Source organism: Sorex araneus, chromosome 8 (genome assembly GCF_027595985.1).
Source record: "Sorex araneus isolate mSorAra2 chromosome 8, mSorAra2.pri, whole genome shotgun sequence".
In the NCBI taxonomy this organism is placed as follows: Eukaryota; Metazoa; Chordata; class Mammalia; order Eulipotyphla; family Soricidae; genus Sorex; species Sorex araneus.
In genome coordinates, this window is record NC_073309.1 from 42,060,261 (window position 1) to 42,074,770 (window position 14,510).

Below are 14,510 nucleotides of genomic sequence, written 5' to 3' on the forward strand. Positions count from 1 at the left end.
GTGGGATTACCCAGGTGTGGCCGCTGGTGACAGCCATCCCTGCCTGCCACACGTCCTTCTGCAGGTTAGGGGGAACAGAAAGGAAGCAGCGTTCTAGCCATGGCGTCATCGGGGTGGCCGGGTCACCTTGGCCGGGTCACCTCACAAGTTGCCCTCCCAGTGGGGTCTCCTGGTGCCCCTGAAGTCTCCTGCTCAGAGAGCTCTCAGGGGAGGCCCGTCTCCTGGGGTCCCCAGCCCTCACCAGCCCCTCTGCCACCACCCAGGGCGCACTGGCTGACAGAGCCCAACCCCAATGCCGAGGAGCTGTTCAGGACGGTGGGCGAGATCTTCATCTACTGGTCCAAGTCCCACGTGAGTGCCGCCCCCTCCTCCAGCGCCCAGCGGCCCTTTCTCTGACCCTGCTTGACCCCTGACCCTGCTCCCCGCAGAACTTTAAGCGTGAGGAGCAGAACTTCGTGGTGCAGAACGAGATCAACAACATGTCCTTCCTGACAGCCGACAACAAGAGCAAGATGGCCAAGGTGGGCACTTTGTCCTGCACCGGGGCCGGCAGGGGGGCAATCCTGGGCTCCCCCTCACCCCAGTGCCCTCTCTCTTCCCCCGGAATCCTCCCTGCTGGGTCCCTCCTCCCTTCGCCCTTCCCCCTTGCAGCCTCCTTATTCCCCCACGTCCTCACCCTCCTCCCCTAACTGTCCTCCCTGCCTCCATCTCTCCTCTCTGCCACATACTAGCCCAGCCCCTCTTCTCTCCCCTAACTATTCTCAGAAGCGCCCTCCTCAGGGACCCTCTGACCCCTGGAGGGGGTGCCTACTGGGGTGGGGGGTGAGGCGCGGGGGCTCTCAGAGGTCTGGGGTAACCCTTCTTGTCTCTGTCTGCGACCCGGCGAAGCAGGCGGGAGACGTACAGGTCAGCCCCGTGCCTGGAACCTTCCGCATGGCTCTTGGCTCGAACCCTCTTCCCCCCACAAACCCAGAAAATTCCTGCCCCCTTTCCCTTCCCATCCCGAGTTCCCATCCTCTTTCTCTTCCTCAACCCCACCCCACCCCCCATTCCCTTCCTGACCCTCAGCTTTGAGGAATTTTAACTTTTTTTTTTAACTGTTGTTAAAAAAAAAAAAAAGGATAAAACAGGCCTCTGGGCTCTCCCAGCATCGAGCTTCTGGGTGTCCCCATGGTGCATGGTTGGGTTCTGGAATCAGTCTTGGGTTCGAGTCCTGACCCTTGGCAGCCGCCCGTGACCTTGGCCAAGTGTCTTGTCCTCTTGAACCTCAGCGGGCGCTGGGCCGGGGCCGAGGGACTCAGCGGTGCTGCATGCGTGACCTCAGCGTGCCTGACACCCAGGGCGTGCCCCAGCCTGTGTGCCCGAGTGGTGTGGCTCTGGCCGAAGCTTGTCACCGGGGCTTGTCAAGGCATGGCAGGGGTGGCCCTGGCCAAGGGGTCTGCACCCCCAAGCTCCAGAGTACGGCTGTGGGACTCTGTGCCCCCATGTTTCTGCTGCCAGATCTTTCTGGAACTCTCTTGCCTCTTCTGTCTCCTCGACCATCTCTGCGTCTCAATTTCTCTTTTCCTTCCAAACACTCTTGACTCTTGGGAAATCTTTCCGGCTCTGCCTCTGTACTTCTTTCTTGGGGACTTGGTCTTGGAATATGAAGTGTGGGTTTGTGCATGGCATGTGGGGAGTGGGGGCCCCGGGGCAGGGCTGCTGGCAGAAGATCTCTGGGATTGGAGAAGAGCCTGGAATTTGGACCCACACAGAAGAGTTTGAGGGTCGAAGCTGGGCCTTCGGGACGGGGAGTGTCTGGGGCCCGGGGCTGGGAATGGAAGGTGAAAGCTCAGCTCTGTGGCGGGCTGAGATGGGGGCGGGGCAGGGGGAATGCTGGCACCCGGACGGGGCTGGGGGTGTGGGCAGCGGCTGCGGGCTGAGCCCCCTGTCCCCGCAGTCGGGTGGCTCGGACCAGGAACGCACCAAGAAGAAGCGCCGAGGCGACCGCTACTCTGTGCAGACGTCGCTGATCGTGGCCACGCTCAAGAAGATGCTGCCCATCGGCCTCAACATGTGTGCGCCCACCGACCAGGAGCTCATCACCATGGCCAAGACCCGCTACGCTCTGGTGCGTAGGGCGCTCTGGTCCCGCCCCCTCGACCCCGGGCCTCCCACTCAACTCCCAGGACCCCGAGGTCTTGATGGGCCCCCTAAGACTCCTTGAGCGTTTCCCCAGGATTCCCAGGACCCCTTGAGAGATGCTGCTAGACCCAGACCCCACAGTGAGCTCGCAGGGACCTACTGAACACCCTCCCCACAAAAACTATGAAAAACCCCCCATGACCTGAGAGTCAGCTCTGAGCCTCCACCAGGACCTCCCCCATGTCCCCAGGACTCCCCCGAGTTCCTTAGAATCCCACTGGCCTGCCTCTGGGTCTCCAAAGAGCCAAGACACTATTGCCTTCCCCACCCGCCTGCTCTGTTGACACCAAACTGAGCCCCAAAGACTCTCATGGATGCCATGAGCACCCTGGGGTGCCAAGGAGCTCTGCCCCGCCCAGGACCACACAAGAAACTCAGCTCTCATAAATCCTGGGGCTCCAGTGACAATGCCCCGAGCCCTCCAGCCCCTGGGAGCCCCACGGCAGCGTCCCAGGCACCCGCTTACCCCAGCAGGGGGAACAGCCTTCCCCCGATTCTCAGCAACCTCAGGGGCCCGAGGAGCCATGCCAGAGTCCTGTCCTGGGGGTCCCGCACCACTGGGATCTTGGCACCCCAAACCCCAGTGGCTCCCTCCTGCAGGACTTCAGACTCCTCCTAGGACCTAGCAAGTGAGCCCCCCCAGGGCACCTCAGACCCCTCAACCTCGATGATCCTTCCCCAGGGACCCCAAGGAGCACCCCCTGCAGACACCCTCCCTTGGGCCTACCTGTAACCCCACCCATAACCTGAAGGGCCTGATCCCACCAGGTGGCCCCCTCACCAGTTCTGAGCTTCATTTCATCTCCCTGCTTACTCCCAGCCCCAGCTGGACCCCACGGCCCCCTCTGACCTATGGGGATCTCTCCTCACACCCCCACAAAGCCCTCAAGGGGCTTCTCCCTGTCCCTCAAGGGGCCGCTGACCTCTGGGACATTCATGTCCATGCTTCTGGCAGCAGGATGTGTCCTGACCCACAGGCCTCTCACTGGCTGAGGGGGTGGGGTTGGAACTTGGAGGGAGCACCCAGAAGGAAGGGGTTGTGAGCCCAGAGGACACGGGCCTCGGGTGACCCCGCCTGGCCATGTCTCCCCAGAAAGACACCGATGAGGAGGTCCGGGAGTTTCTGCACAACAACCTCCACTGTCAGGCAAAGGTATGTGCTTACATCCGCATGGAGGCCGCCGTCTGAGCTCTGTTACCTGTCGTGGGACCACGGACCCCGGGGCCTGAGCCGTAGCCTAGTGAGGAGGGCATTGGCCTTGCATGTGGATGACCCGGGTTCGATCCTTGGCATCCCATCCCATCCTCTGAGCCTGCCAGGCGTGATCCCGGAGCCCAGAGCTAGGAATAAGCTCTGACTCCCTCTGGATGTGGCCAGATGGACCTAGACTTACCCCCCCACACACACACCCCTCCTGAAAGTATCCGGTGCCCCGAAAGCGGGGGCTGGCGGGACAGGGGCCCTCCAAGAAACCCCACCGAGAGACCGGAAGTGGGCAGCGGAACCCTGAGCCCCGATGTCCTCGCAGGTCGAGGGCTCGCCCTCTCTGCGCTGGCAGATGGCACTGTACCGGGGCGTCCCGGGCCGGGAGGAAGACGCGGACGATCCTGAGAAAATCGTGCGCAGAGTCCAGGAAGTGTCCGCAGTGCTCTACCATCTGGAGCAGGTGCGTGGGGCCCGACAGGGCTCAGAGTGGCAGGGGCTAATCTTGGAGGCCCGGAGTGCAGCCTGGTGGCAATGTCCGGGGTCTGGGGCCTGGGTCTTGGAAAGGTTTGGGGATTGGCCTGGTAGAGAATTAAGCCTGAAAACCGAGCCCAGCTAGAGAAAAGGCCATTTCCAGCCTGGGAGTCGAGCCTGGAATTTGAATCTTGGTCCCGGGTAGGCGGGGGATGGGAGTCAGGCCAGGCCCAGGGTCTGGGGACATGAGCGACTCTCCCACCTCCAGACTGAGCACCCTTACAAGTCCAAGAAGGCCGTGTGGCACAAGCTCCTGTCCAAGCAGCGTCGGAGGGCTGTGGTTGCCTGTTTCCGCATGACGCCCCTGTACAACCTGCCCACGTAAGCCCTCCACCCCGCCCCCTGCTGCCCCAGGAGCAAGGAGGGGAGCCAGACATAGAGGCGAGGGGTGGCTGGGGAGGAGGGGGGGAGGACTCACGCACGTGGACAGCTTAGAAGTGGGGGGTCGGTTGGAGGGGGGTCTGAGGAGCCAGAGAGACAGCCCACGCCTTTGCCCGGCAGGCACCGAGCATGCAACATGTTCCTGGAGAGCTACAAGGCTTCGTGGATCCTGACCGAAGATCACGGCTTTGAGGACCGCATGATAGACGATCTCTCTGTGAGCTGGGGCGGGTGCGGGGGAGTGGGGGGAACATCGGGGAGCCCCCTTCACACCCAGGTCCAGGGTTCGGGCAGAAGCAGGCGGAGACGCAGGATGTTGCGGGGGGGAGGAGGAAAGGAAACCTCCCCAGCTCCAGGGTCACCAACAGGAGGGCATTCTGCAACCCCTCCCCCAAACCCCACCACTCTCCCCCAACTCCCGCCCCTGCAGAAAGCCGGGGAGAAGGAGGAGGAGGAGGAGGAGGTGGAGGAGAAGAAGAAGCCAGACCCCCTGCACCAGCTGGTCCTGCACTTCAGCCGCACTGCCCTGACGGAAAAGAGGTGAGGGCCCTTCCTCAGGACACACCCCTGGGCCCTTCACTGGCACAGGCTCCCGGCCCCTTGCAGGTGAAACACTTTGTCAGGGCAATGCCCGCCCGTACGTACGAGGGGAGACGGGCTCCAGCTGATCTGGAAGCAGGAGAAGCTGGCTCAGACAAAGCCCGTCTGATTCGGGGGTAATGAGGCTATTAGGATTACTTCCCAGCCAGCGGCTGTGAGAAAGGGAGCTGTTCCCTCAGTCGCACACAGGCGCCACAGAGCTAATGACACGCTGAGGGATAAATACCAGTAATAAGGCCGCACTGTGGGCCCTGAGAACAGGCGCCCCTTTCCAACCGCTTATTATGTGCTCGGCACCTGCTGAGCTCTTGACCTCCACATTCTCTCACACTGGATCTTTGGGCTGCGCACCAGATACTGTGTCTGCCCCGTCTTGGGACCCGGGAGAAGAGGCATCGGGGTTTCCATTGCTCTGGTGGCCTGACGTATGCCGGCCGGGCACATGGCTGGGCACACAGGCCCTGCCAGGGCCTCAGGCTCATCCCACTTTCTACACAGCCCTCTGGAACTGTGTCTTGTGGGCACAGGACTGGAACTGACTACCCAGACACAACCCCACGGCAGGCAGAAAGGAGCAAAGACGGCCCCCAGCTCTTTATCCTGGAAGGAATTGCCCCCTGGTGACTTTGGCCTGCGTCCCCATTGGCCAGAATTCTGACCACAGGCCCAGGGGCTGCAGGGACACTGGGAAGTTGGTTGTCCGATTTCCCAGGCCTGACTCTGAGTGAGACCACCCAGGTTTGAGTCCCAGTGCAGGCTGTGGGACCTTGGCCAAGGAGGGTCACTGGGCCTCCATCTCCTCTGTAAAACGGGGCTGGGAATAAATCTAAATACTAGCAGTCGGGAGAGCCAACAGGCGGCACGTGGCCCCAGGCTTCCATCAGGGCTGTTCAGCAAAAGGAAAGGCGGCCTCCTGTGGCAGCCGGTGGGGCAGAACTCCCACAGTGAACTTCACTGGGCCCCTGTGGTCACATGACCTCCTCCGACCTATTCTTCGGTCAAGTAGATAGTTCTCTAAAGAAAAACTTAGGGGGGCTGGAGCAATAGTGCAACAGGTAGGGCGTTTGCCTTCCACGCAGCCGACCTGGGTTCGTATTCCTCTGCCCCTCCCGGAGAGCCCGGCAAGCTACCGAGAGTCTCTCGCCCGCACGGCAGAGCCTGGCAAGCTACCCGTGGCGTACTTGATATGCCAAAAACAGTCACAACAAGTCTCACAATGGAGATGTTACTGGTGCCCACTCGAGAAAATTGATGAACAACAGGATGACAATGACGATGACAGTGACAAGTAGATAGTTCTTACTGGTTCAGCCTTGATCACCTGCCACTCAGGCACCGGGCATTTGGCTCCCGTCTGAAACACGCTATTTTCAGCCACCAGCTGAGAAGGGGCAGGGGAGAGACCCTTGGTCCAGTCTGGGTCTTGACCGTCTCCCCCACTCCCTTCCTCAGCAAACTGGACGAGGATTACCTGTACATGGCTTATGCCGATATCATGGCAAAGGTAAGACGCTGCCCTGGGCCCCAGTGGGTTCTCTGGCCCTCGCTGCTACTCCGGTTTGCTCCAAGGACTGGGCATGAATGGGTGCAACCCCCCTACCCCCGTTCACCTTCATTCCTAACCTGTCACATCCTCAGAGCTGCCACATGGAGGAAGGAGGGGAAAGCGTGGAGGCTGAAGAGGAGGAGTCTGAGGTTTCCTTCGAGGTAAGTGGGACCAGGGACTCCTGGAGGACCCCCACTTCTGCCCTCCCTACAGCCCAGCACGGAATCGCAGAGCAGTGCTCTGGGCTGGCCTGGCACTGGGACCACAGCCTTCCCCTCCCAGTCAGTCCCAAGGGGAGATGGTCCATCGGCCACAGGAGCAGGACTGAGCACTCACTGTCAGAGGGTGGGAGGCCTCTGGGGCAGAGGAGCTGGGGAGAAAGTCAGGGAGCTCTGGAAGCCCAGGCAGAGCACCAGCCTGCAGGGAGAGGAGTCAGGGAGGGTTTCTCAGAAGAGGGGCTGCCGGAGCTGATAGATGAAAGAAAGAAGGTGCCAGTTGAAGAAGAGGAGAAAGAAGTTTCACGTGGAAGGAACAGTACAAACAAGGACAGTTAGGAGGAGCTGGTTATTCACTCATCAGGGCCAACAGCAACCCTGACATTCCCTGCATCCCTGCCCGGTGTTGGGGATCAAACCCAGGTGTTATGTATGCGAGGCTTGTGTCATACCACTTAGCCACATCCTTGGTTGATCATCTCCCTGAGTTTTTCTTTTTTTTTTTCTTTTTGGGTCACACCCGGCGATGCACAGGGGTTACTCCTGGCTCTGCACTCAGGAATTACTCCTGGAGGTGCTTGGGGGACCCTATGGGATGCTGGGAATCGAACCAGGGTCGGCCGCGTGCAAGGCAAATGCTCTCCCCGCTGTGCTATCGCTCCAGTCCCCCTGAGTTTTTCTTTAGAGGGGATGAGGGTTGTACCTGGAAGTGCCCAGACCCAAGGTATAGTCCTGCCTCTGAGCTCAGGGATCACTCCTGGTGGAGCTCTGGAGGCCAAATGCGGTGCAAGGGGTCATATACAACTTGGCTGTGTGCAAGGCAAGTGCCTCACTGTGTTCTCCCCGAATTTCTTCATCTTTTTTGGTGCCAGAGCCCCTTTTAGCATCTGCTGGAGCCTTCTTGGAATCATGTCGATTTTGCTTGGTTGGTTTTATTTGGGGCCATACCCAGTGGGGCTTAGGGGTTACCCCTAGCTCTGTCCTCAGGTCACTTCCCAAGTGCTAGAGGATCAAGTGGTGACAGAATCACCCCTGGGTCTCCCGCCTGCTCTGTGCATGGAGCGATCTCTCTAGTCCCGAATCATGTTTTTAAATGTTTAAACTGAATTCCCAGCGCTGGAAGCATTGTGCATATTGGAGTAATGCTGTTGTTCCAGGGAGGTGTGATGGTGATATCTGTACTTTATGAATCTACTGAGGGCTCTTAGCTAAGGTAGTGATGAGCCGTGGATTGTCCTCAGATGTGACTGGGTGGGGCTTTGGTCTACAGCGAAGGAAATGCTCTCTCAAGGAAGTGCACCGGACACGTACATATAGAACTTTCTTCCACCCCGACCTCACAGTTCCCCAACCTCCTGGACTTTTCTTCTGTGACCCCTCGGAGGTCCCTGGGCCCCAGATCAGACAGCACCATGCTCCACGTGAGGGGAAGGGAGGAAACTGGGTCTCACTGGCTGGCAGGAGCTGAAAGCAGCGGATGTGACTGCAGTGGGGAGGGCAAGGCTGGGCGGCTAGAGCCCATGGGGGCAAAGGCAGGCAGCGGGGGCCTGGACTGACTTGCCCCTCATGCCTGGCTCTGCCAGGAGAAGGAGATGGAGAAGCAGAGGCTCCTGTACCAGCAGGCACGGCTGCACAACCGCGGGGCGGCCGAGATGGTGCTCCAGATGATCAGTGCCTGCAAAGGTGGGCTGGCTCCCCAGGCCTCCCCGCTCCCTCCCTCACCCTCCACCATCCAGCGCCCCTCTGGCCTGGCTGGGGATTCTCCCACACCCCTACGTTTCTGTGCTTTGCCCTCTTCCCCAGCCCCACCCTCCCTTCCATGTTATTTTTTTGTTTTTGTTTTTTTGTTTTTTTGCTTTTGGGTCACACCCGGCGATGCACAGGGGTCACTCCTGGCTCTGCACTCAGGAATTACCCCTGGCGGTGCTCAGGGGACCATATGGGATGCTGGGAATTGAACCCGGGTTGGCCGTGCAAGGCAAACGCCCTACCCGCTGTGCTGTTACTCCAGCCCTCCCTTCCATGTTTGCCTTGCAACTTCACCCTCACTCCTGCTAGCCCTGGCATGCCCTCTAGCCCACCCCCGATCCCCCACCCTCATGCACGGTGGGGTGGGTAGAGAACAGCGCAGATGAGCTATCTAATCTATCACCTGACTCCCCTCTTCCAGGAGAGACAGGCGCCATGGTGTCCTCCACCCTGAAGCTGGGAATCTCCATCCTCAATGGGGGCAATGCGGAGGTGCAGCAGGTAACAGACAGAGGGACTTGGGAGGAGGGCTGGGGGGGCAGCACGGGGGTTCAGTTCCGATGTGACTCCAGATCCCCCACCCCTCCGCCCTCTGCAGAAAATGCTGGACTATCTGAAGGACAAGAAGGAGGTGGGCTTCTTCCAGAGCATCCAGGCGCTGATGCAGACATGCAGGTAGGTGATGGCGTGTGTGCCTGGAGCTGTGCCCCCTCGGGGGGTCCACTTCAACTTCCGGGTCGGCACTCTTGGTGCCCAGGAACCAGAGGACCACTCAGCCCCACCCCCAAAGCAGGGACTGCTGCTCACATGCAGTCATGCAGGGGCAGGGGTGAGGCGGACAGGGCCCCAGGCTCTCAGGAGGAAGAGTCAGACAGCTGCGACGGGAAGGGTCACCTGTGCTGGGGCCTTCACCGAATCCCTGTTTCTGTCACCTCTCCTGCCATCTCCTTTGTTCTGGAGGCCTCTGGAGCATCGGCCACTTCCTGGCTCCGATTCCCCTCCTTGTGCACATTTCTCGTCCCAGCCCTGTCCTTCTTCCTCGGTGCTCTCTCACCTCCTGCTGCTGCCTCTTTTGCTTCCTCTTCATGTCAGCTCCCTCCTGCATCTCCCCTGACCCCCACCCTACCTCCAGATGGGGCTGCAGACCCTGGAAGAGAGGAGGGCCGATGCTTCATTACACCTCCTCTCCACCTCCACTTTTCATTTTTTTTTTCTTCATGTATTGATTTGGGTTTGGGAGCTATACCTGGCAGTGCTGAGGGCTTACTCCTGGCCCTGTGCTCAGGGATCACTCCTGGATGTGTTCAGGGGACCCTGTGGGGTGCTGGGGATAGAATCTGAGTCAGTCGCGTGCAAGGCAGGACCCTTACCCACGGTGCTGTCTCTCTTCTTCTTCTTTTTTTATGTCATTATTTGTGTTTGTTTGGGGGCCACATGTAGTAGTGTTCAGGGCTTACTCCTGGCTCTTCACTCAGGGATTACTCCTGGCAGGCTTGGGGGACTGAATGGGGGGTGCTGGGGATTAAACCTGGGTTGGCTACATGCAAGGCAAGTGCTCTTGTCCACCATACTGTTACTTCAGTATTTCCTGTTTGTTTGTTTGTGGGTCAGACAAATAGTGCTTAGGGATTACTCCTGGGTCTGTGCTCAGGGATCACTCCTAGTGGTGTTCAAGGGGCCATATGGGATGCTGGGGATGGAACCCAGGCCAGCAGCATGCAAGGCCAGCACCTTACCTTCTGTACTATCTCTCCGGCCCCATTCCCTCTTTTCTTTCACTCAGCGTCCTGGATCTCAATGCCTTCGAGAGACAGAACAAGGCAGAGGGGCTGGGCATGGTGAACGAGGATGGAACTGGTGAGCCCTGTCTTGGGCTTCCCTCTCCTGGGGTCATCCTCTTCCTGCAGGATATCCCCCCCAAGTCCCCCCCATCTGAAGCACTGCCCTTGCCTTCAAGATCTCCCTTCTCCCTGAGGACATCTAGAGCACCCTCCCCGACTCAGTAGTCCCCAGTCCAGCCCCTTGCTCCAGTCCTGTCCCTGTGGTTCTTACCGGGGTGGGGGGTGGGGGGCTTGTAGTCCTGTTCTCTCAGCCTCCCCACCTGGAACCCGCTCCCCACATGCCCAACTGTCCCCATCCTCCATCCCCACCCCGGTTGCTGTTCTCTCATTAATGTGCCTAATCCGGGTTAATGGAGTCTCCTCTTTGCCGTGTTGTGACGTGTCTAACCTTTCTGCCCTCATCCTCGCCTCTTGCCTCTCCACCTCCTTCTGTCCATCTCTCTGTTCCTCCTCCCGCTGGACTCTCCTTCCCTACTCTCTTCCTTCTGTGTCCCTTCCCCTGTGGCCGTCTTTCTCTTTCACTGTGGGTTGTCTCTGTGTCTGTCTTTGTCCTCGACCTTGTCGTTGTGTGTTTCCTGTCTGTCTCCTTCTGTCTTTCTCCCTCTTTTTCTCCTGCTTCCTCCTCCCATCCTGTTGGCTGCCCCAGTCATCAACCGCCAGAACGGTAATTCCCCCAGCCCATCCTCCTTGCTTTGCAACTTCCCCTTCCCTCTAACCCCCAACCGTCCCTCCACCTGGGGGCTGAGGATCTGGGACATCCAGGGGAGGGAGGAACTCTCAGATGGGTGCACCATGCTCACAGGAGCTCAGGGATCCAGAGACCAAGATTCGGTCTGCCATCACATGGGACTGTGAATAAACTTCAGTTTCCCCATGTGGATAATTGTAGCATCCATAGAAGATGCCAGAGACCTCTCTCCACCCGGATGTTCTTGGGCTTCCAGACCCAGATTCGCAGTCTTGGGATTGGGTGATCCCCACTCTCTCCTACCCTGCCCACTGCGCCTGGACCTCTGATTGGCTGGGCCTGTGGCTCCCATCCAACCGGATTGGCTGCCTCCAGCATCCACTCTGATTGGTGTGCCTGCCTCCTCCTTGCCTGCTCTGATTGGCCCATTCACTGTCTAGCCTTCCTTTCCTTTCCCACCCCACCCGTCCCACCCAACATGATTGGCTTCTTTCAGATGCCTGCTCTGGTTGGCCCATGTTCAAGGGCCTCCATCTGCCTCTCCAGGATTGGCTGCTTTCAAGGCATCTGAGCCAATCAGCTGGCATTCTGTCCCTTTCTCCAGCCCAATCCCCCTGCTCAAAGCCTTTGCGTGGAAGTGACCCCGCGCCCCAATAATCCATTAACCCTGCGGCCGGGGAGGGGAGCTGTATGAGATACCAGTTGCCGAATCCTTTGCTGGGTCCGCAGACCCCTGGACATCACGTGAATGATGACATCAGAGGAACACTGATGTAAAGACACTTGAGGCCCCAGCTCCTCACTCAGGGCCCTTCAGAGCCCCATCTGCTTCTGTCATGGACAGAAATCAGGACCTTCTGTTGGCTTGGATGCCGGTGGTCCTCACAGTGTCTTGGAAGTGGCGGCTGCCCCTCCCCGTGCCCCTTTCCCTTGCGCATGCGTGTGCTGTGTGCATGGGCCGGGTGCATGCCTGGGCTGTGTCCTGGCGCGTCTCACCCCTTCTGGGCCCTGCCCCCATCTTCCACCCAGGAGAGAAGGTGATGGCAGATGATGAATTCACCCAAGACTTGTTCCGATTCCTGCAGTTGCTCTGTGAGGGGCACAATAATGGTGAGGAGGAGGGGTGCGCTGTGCGGAAATGAGGTCGAGGCGCGGGGTAGGTGTGGTCGGGTGTCCCACTCCCCCGATCATTGCCCTTGACCCTAGTGCCCTCCATCCTTGATTTGAGCCAGTGTCAAGCGTGTCAGCCTCCTTCCTGCATCTCTCCCCAGTGTCTAGAATCTACCCACTCTGCTTCACTTTTGCCTCCTCATAGAACAGGTCTTCAAAAGCAATCTGACAAAAAACAATTTGGCTCCAAATCACTTTGCCCAAACAACCCGTTAGCCCCTGTCATTTTCCACAAGCATTCTGCCATGACTACAGAAGTTCAGTAAAATGTGGTGGATTCCTGACGCCAAAGAGATAGTACAGTGGGTAGGACTTGTACAGGATTGTACAGTTGTACAGGATTCAATCCCCAGCATCCTGTATGGTCCCCTGAGCCCCAATAGGGTTAATTCCTGAGTACAGAGCCAGGAGTAACCCCCGAAGATCTCTTGGTGTGACTCAAAAACTTAAAAAACAAAAACTGTAGGGGCTGGAGCTATAGTACAGCAGGTAGGGCGTTTGCCTTGTATGCAGCTGACCCAGGTTCAATTCCCAGCATCCCATATGGCCCCCAAGCACCGCAGGGAGTAATTCCTGAGTGCAAAGCCAGGAGTAACCCCTGTGCATCGCTGGGTGTGACCTAAAAAGAAAAAGAATAACAGAAAACAAAAACTGTAGTGAATTACTTTACTTTGGGTCTAGGGAGGTCATCATCATCATCATCATCATTCTTTGGGGGAGAGGAGCCCCCGAGTCATATTCAGGAGGCCCTAGGTCCCCACCAGAAATTCTCAGCCAAAAGACTGGGATTTTCATGCAAAAGTCTGAGGATGTGGTGCTGCTTCTGCTTAGGCCCTGCAGAACTGGGGACACCTAGGTCTCCCTGCCATTTCTCCGAGACCTCCAGGGTCACACTCAGTGGTGTTCGGGGATCAAACCCATGCTAGGCATTTCCCCTGACTGCAGTACTATCTCCCCTGCCAGTTTTGTATTGCAGAGTAGACAGAAGGGAAATGGCCCAGGGCGGGTTGGAGCATGTGCAGGAGCCCCAGGTTCAGTCCCCTGCCCTGTGGGAGCACTCCTGAGCTCTATGGGTGTGGCCCCCGAGCAAAACTTGCTTAACACTGGAAAAAGAATCTTTGGAAACTTCATCTTAAGTTTGCTTATGAACTACTTTGCGAGGGCCAGTGAAACTAAAAGGACTCGTGTGCATGTTTTGCACGTGGAAGATTAGGTTTGATCTCAGCACCAGTTGGTCCCTGAGTCAAGAGTAGTCCCCGAGCACTGCCAGCCGTGGCCCCTAAACAGGCCAGCCCTGGAACCACACCCATGTTGGCCTCAGGAAGGCCGGCAGACTCCTTCATAGTTCAAACCCGACATTCCCCAACTTCGGTAGGGTTGAGACTATTTCCCCAAAGCCTGAGTGACACAGCGACTTCAGCTCACCTCGAGGGAGAAAGTGTAACCTCTGGTTGCACACAGAGTGCTGACATGAAAGGGACAGAGCTTGCACCTCCAACACTCATCCCCTTGTCGGCATCATTTCCGAAAGCAAACAGGTAGTCGATGGCTTGTGGGTTTAGTGCTCAGCAGGTGATTATAAAACCACAATGAGCATTCATTGTGTTGCCCAGAAATGAACATTCATGACAAGAATTGGCGTTCTAGCCTTTGAACCTTCCTAACCACTTGGCCAGTGTTCTCTCTCTTTTGCTTGCTCTTGTTTTTTAAAAATTTTATTGAATCACCATGAGATATACAGTTAGTAAGCTTTTCATGATTGAGTTTAGTCATACAATGTTCTAACACCCAGCCCTTCACCAGTACACATTTCCCACCACCGGGCCAGTGTTTTCTAAGGTTAACAAATAGATGAATATCTTTTCACCTCACTCTTATCTCGACCTTAAAAGAGCTCGCAGAGCCTGTTGCTTTGCATTAGCAAAAGCTGTTGCGTCCTAGTTCTGGAGTCCCTTGCTTAGGTACTCTGGTGCCAGGTAACTAAGGTTTGCTTTCTTGAATTATATCTCAGGTGGAATCTATCTTGGAGGGTTTTATTGGAGGAGGGGAGGGATCCACACTTGGTGGTTCTCAAGAGCTACTCCTTGCTTGATGCTCATGGATAATTCCTGATAGTGCTCAGAGGACCATATGAAAGTGTCAGAAATTAAACCAGGGCCGGCCACATGCAAAACAAGTGTCTTAATCCCAGTGCCTTAATCCTTATACTGTTTCTCCAGACAACTGGAGGATTTTTAATGAACTCTTGTTTCTTGAGCCTTGGAATTTTGAAAAGTGAGATTGATCTTATGAGGGGGGATTTTTAGTCTTTCACCAAATTTGCCAGCAGATTTTCTGCCCAAATTCATGAATTCATTAGCTAACCCATCACATAATGTTTTTTGGTGGGGAGATCACA

General features: G+C 57.3%; 1 protein-coding gene across 6 annotated transcripts in view; it reads left to right on the forward strand.

Annotated features, from left to right (window-relative positions):
* Positions 1-14,510, forward strand: part of RYR1 (ryanodine receptor 1) — a 118,017-nt gene that overhangs the window by 69,100 nt on the left and 34,407 nt on the right. For 3 of the 6 annotated variants that reach the window (XM_055145250.1, XM_055145253.1, XM_055145255.1), the window contains 17 exons: positions 264-351; positions 429-521; positions 892-906; positions 1,940-2,110; positions 3,278-3,337; positions 3,714-3,851; positions 4,131-4,243; positions 4,424-4,520; positions 4,734-4,843; positions 6,356-6,407; positions 6,542-6,610; positions 8,248-8,347; positions 8,835-8,914; positions 9,012-9,088; positions 10,197-10,270; positions 10,901-10,918; positions 11,972-12,052. In XM_055145250.1, the coding sequence (XP_055001225.1) occupies positions 264-351; positions 429-521; positions 892-906; positions 1,940-2,110; positions 3,278-3,337; positions 3,714-3,851; positions 4,131-4,243; positions 4,424-4,520; positions 4,734-4,843; positions 6,356-6,407; positions 6,542-6,610; positions 8,248-8,347; positions 8,835-8,914; positions 9,012-9,088; positions 10,197-10,270; positions 10,901-10,918; positions 11,972-12,052 (1,436 nt within the window). The remainder of the gene's footprint in view (positions 1-263; positions 352-428; positions 522-891; positions 907-1,939; positions 2,111-3,277; positions 3,338-3,713; positions 3,852-4,130; positions 4,244-4,423; positions 4,521-4,733; positions 4,844-6,355; positions 6,408-6,541; positions 6,611-8,247; positions 8,348-8,834; positions 8,915-9,011; positions 9,089-10,196; positions 10,271-10,900; positions 10,919-11,971; positions 12,053-14,510) is intronic. The other 3 variants (XM_055145252.1, XM_055145254.1, XM_055145256.1) reach the window with 1 other exon arrangement.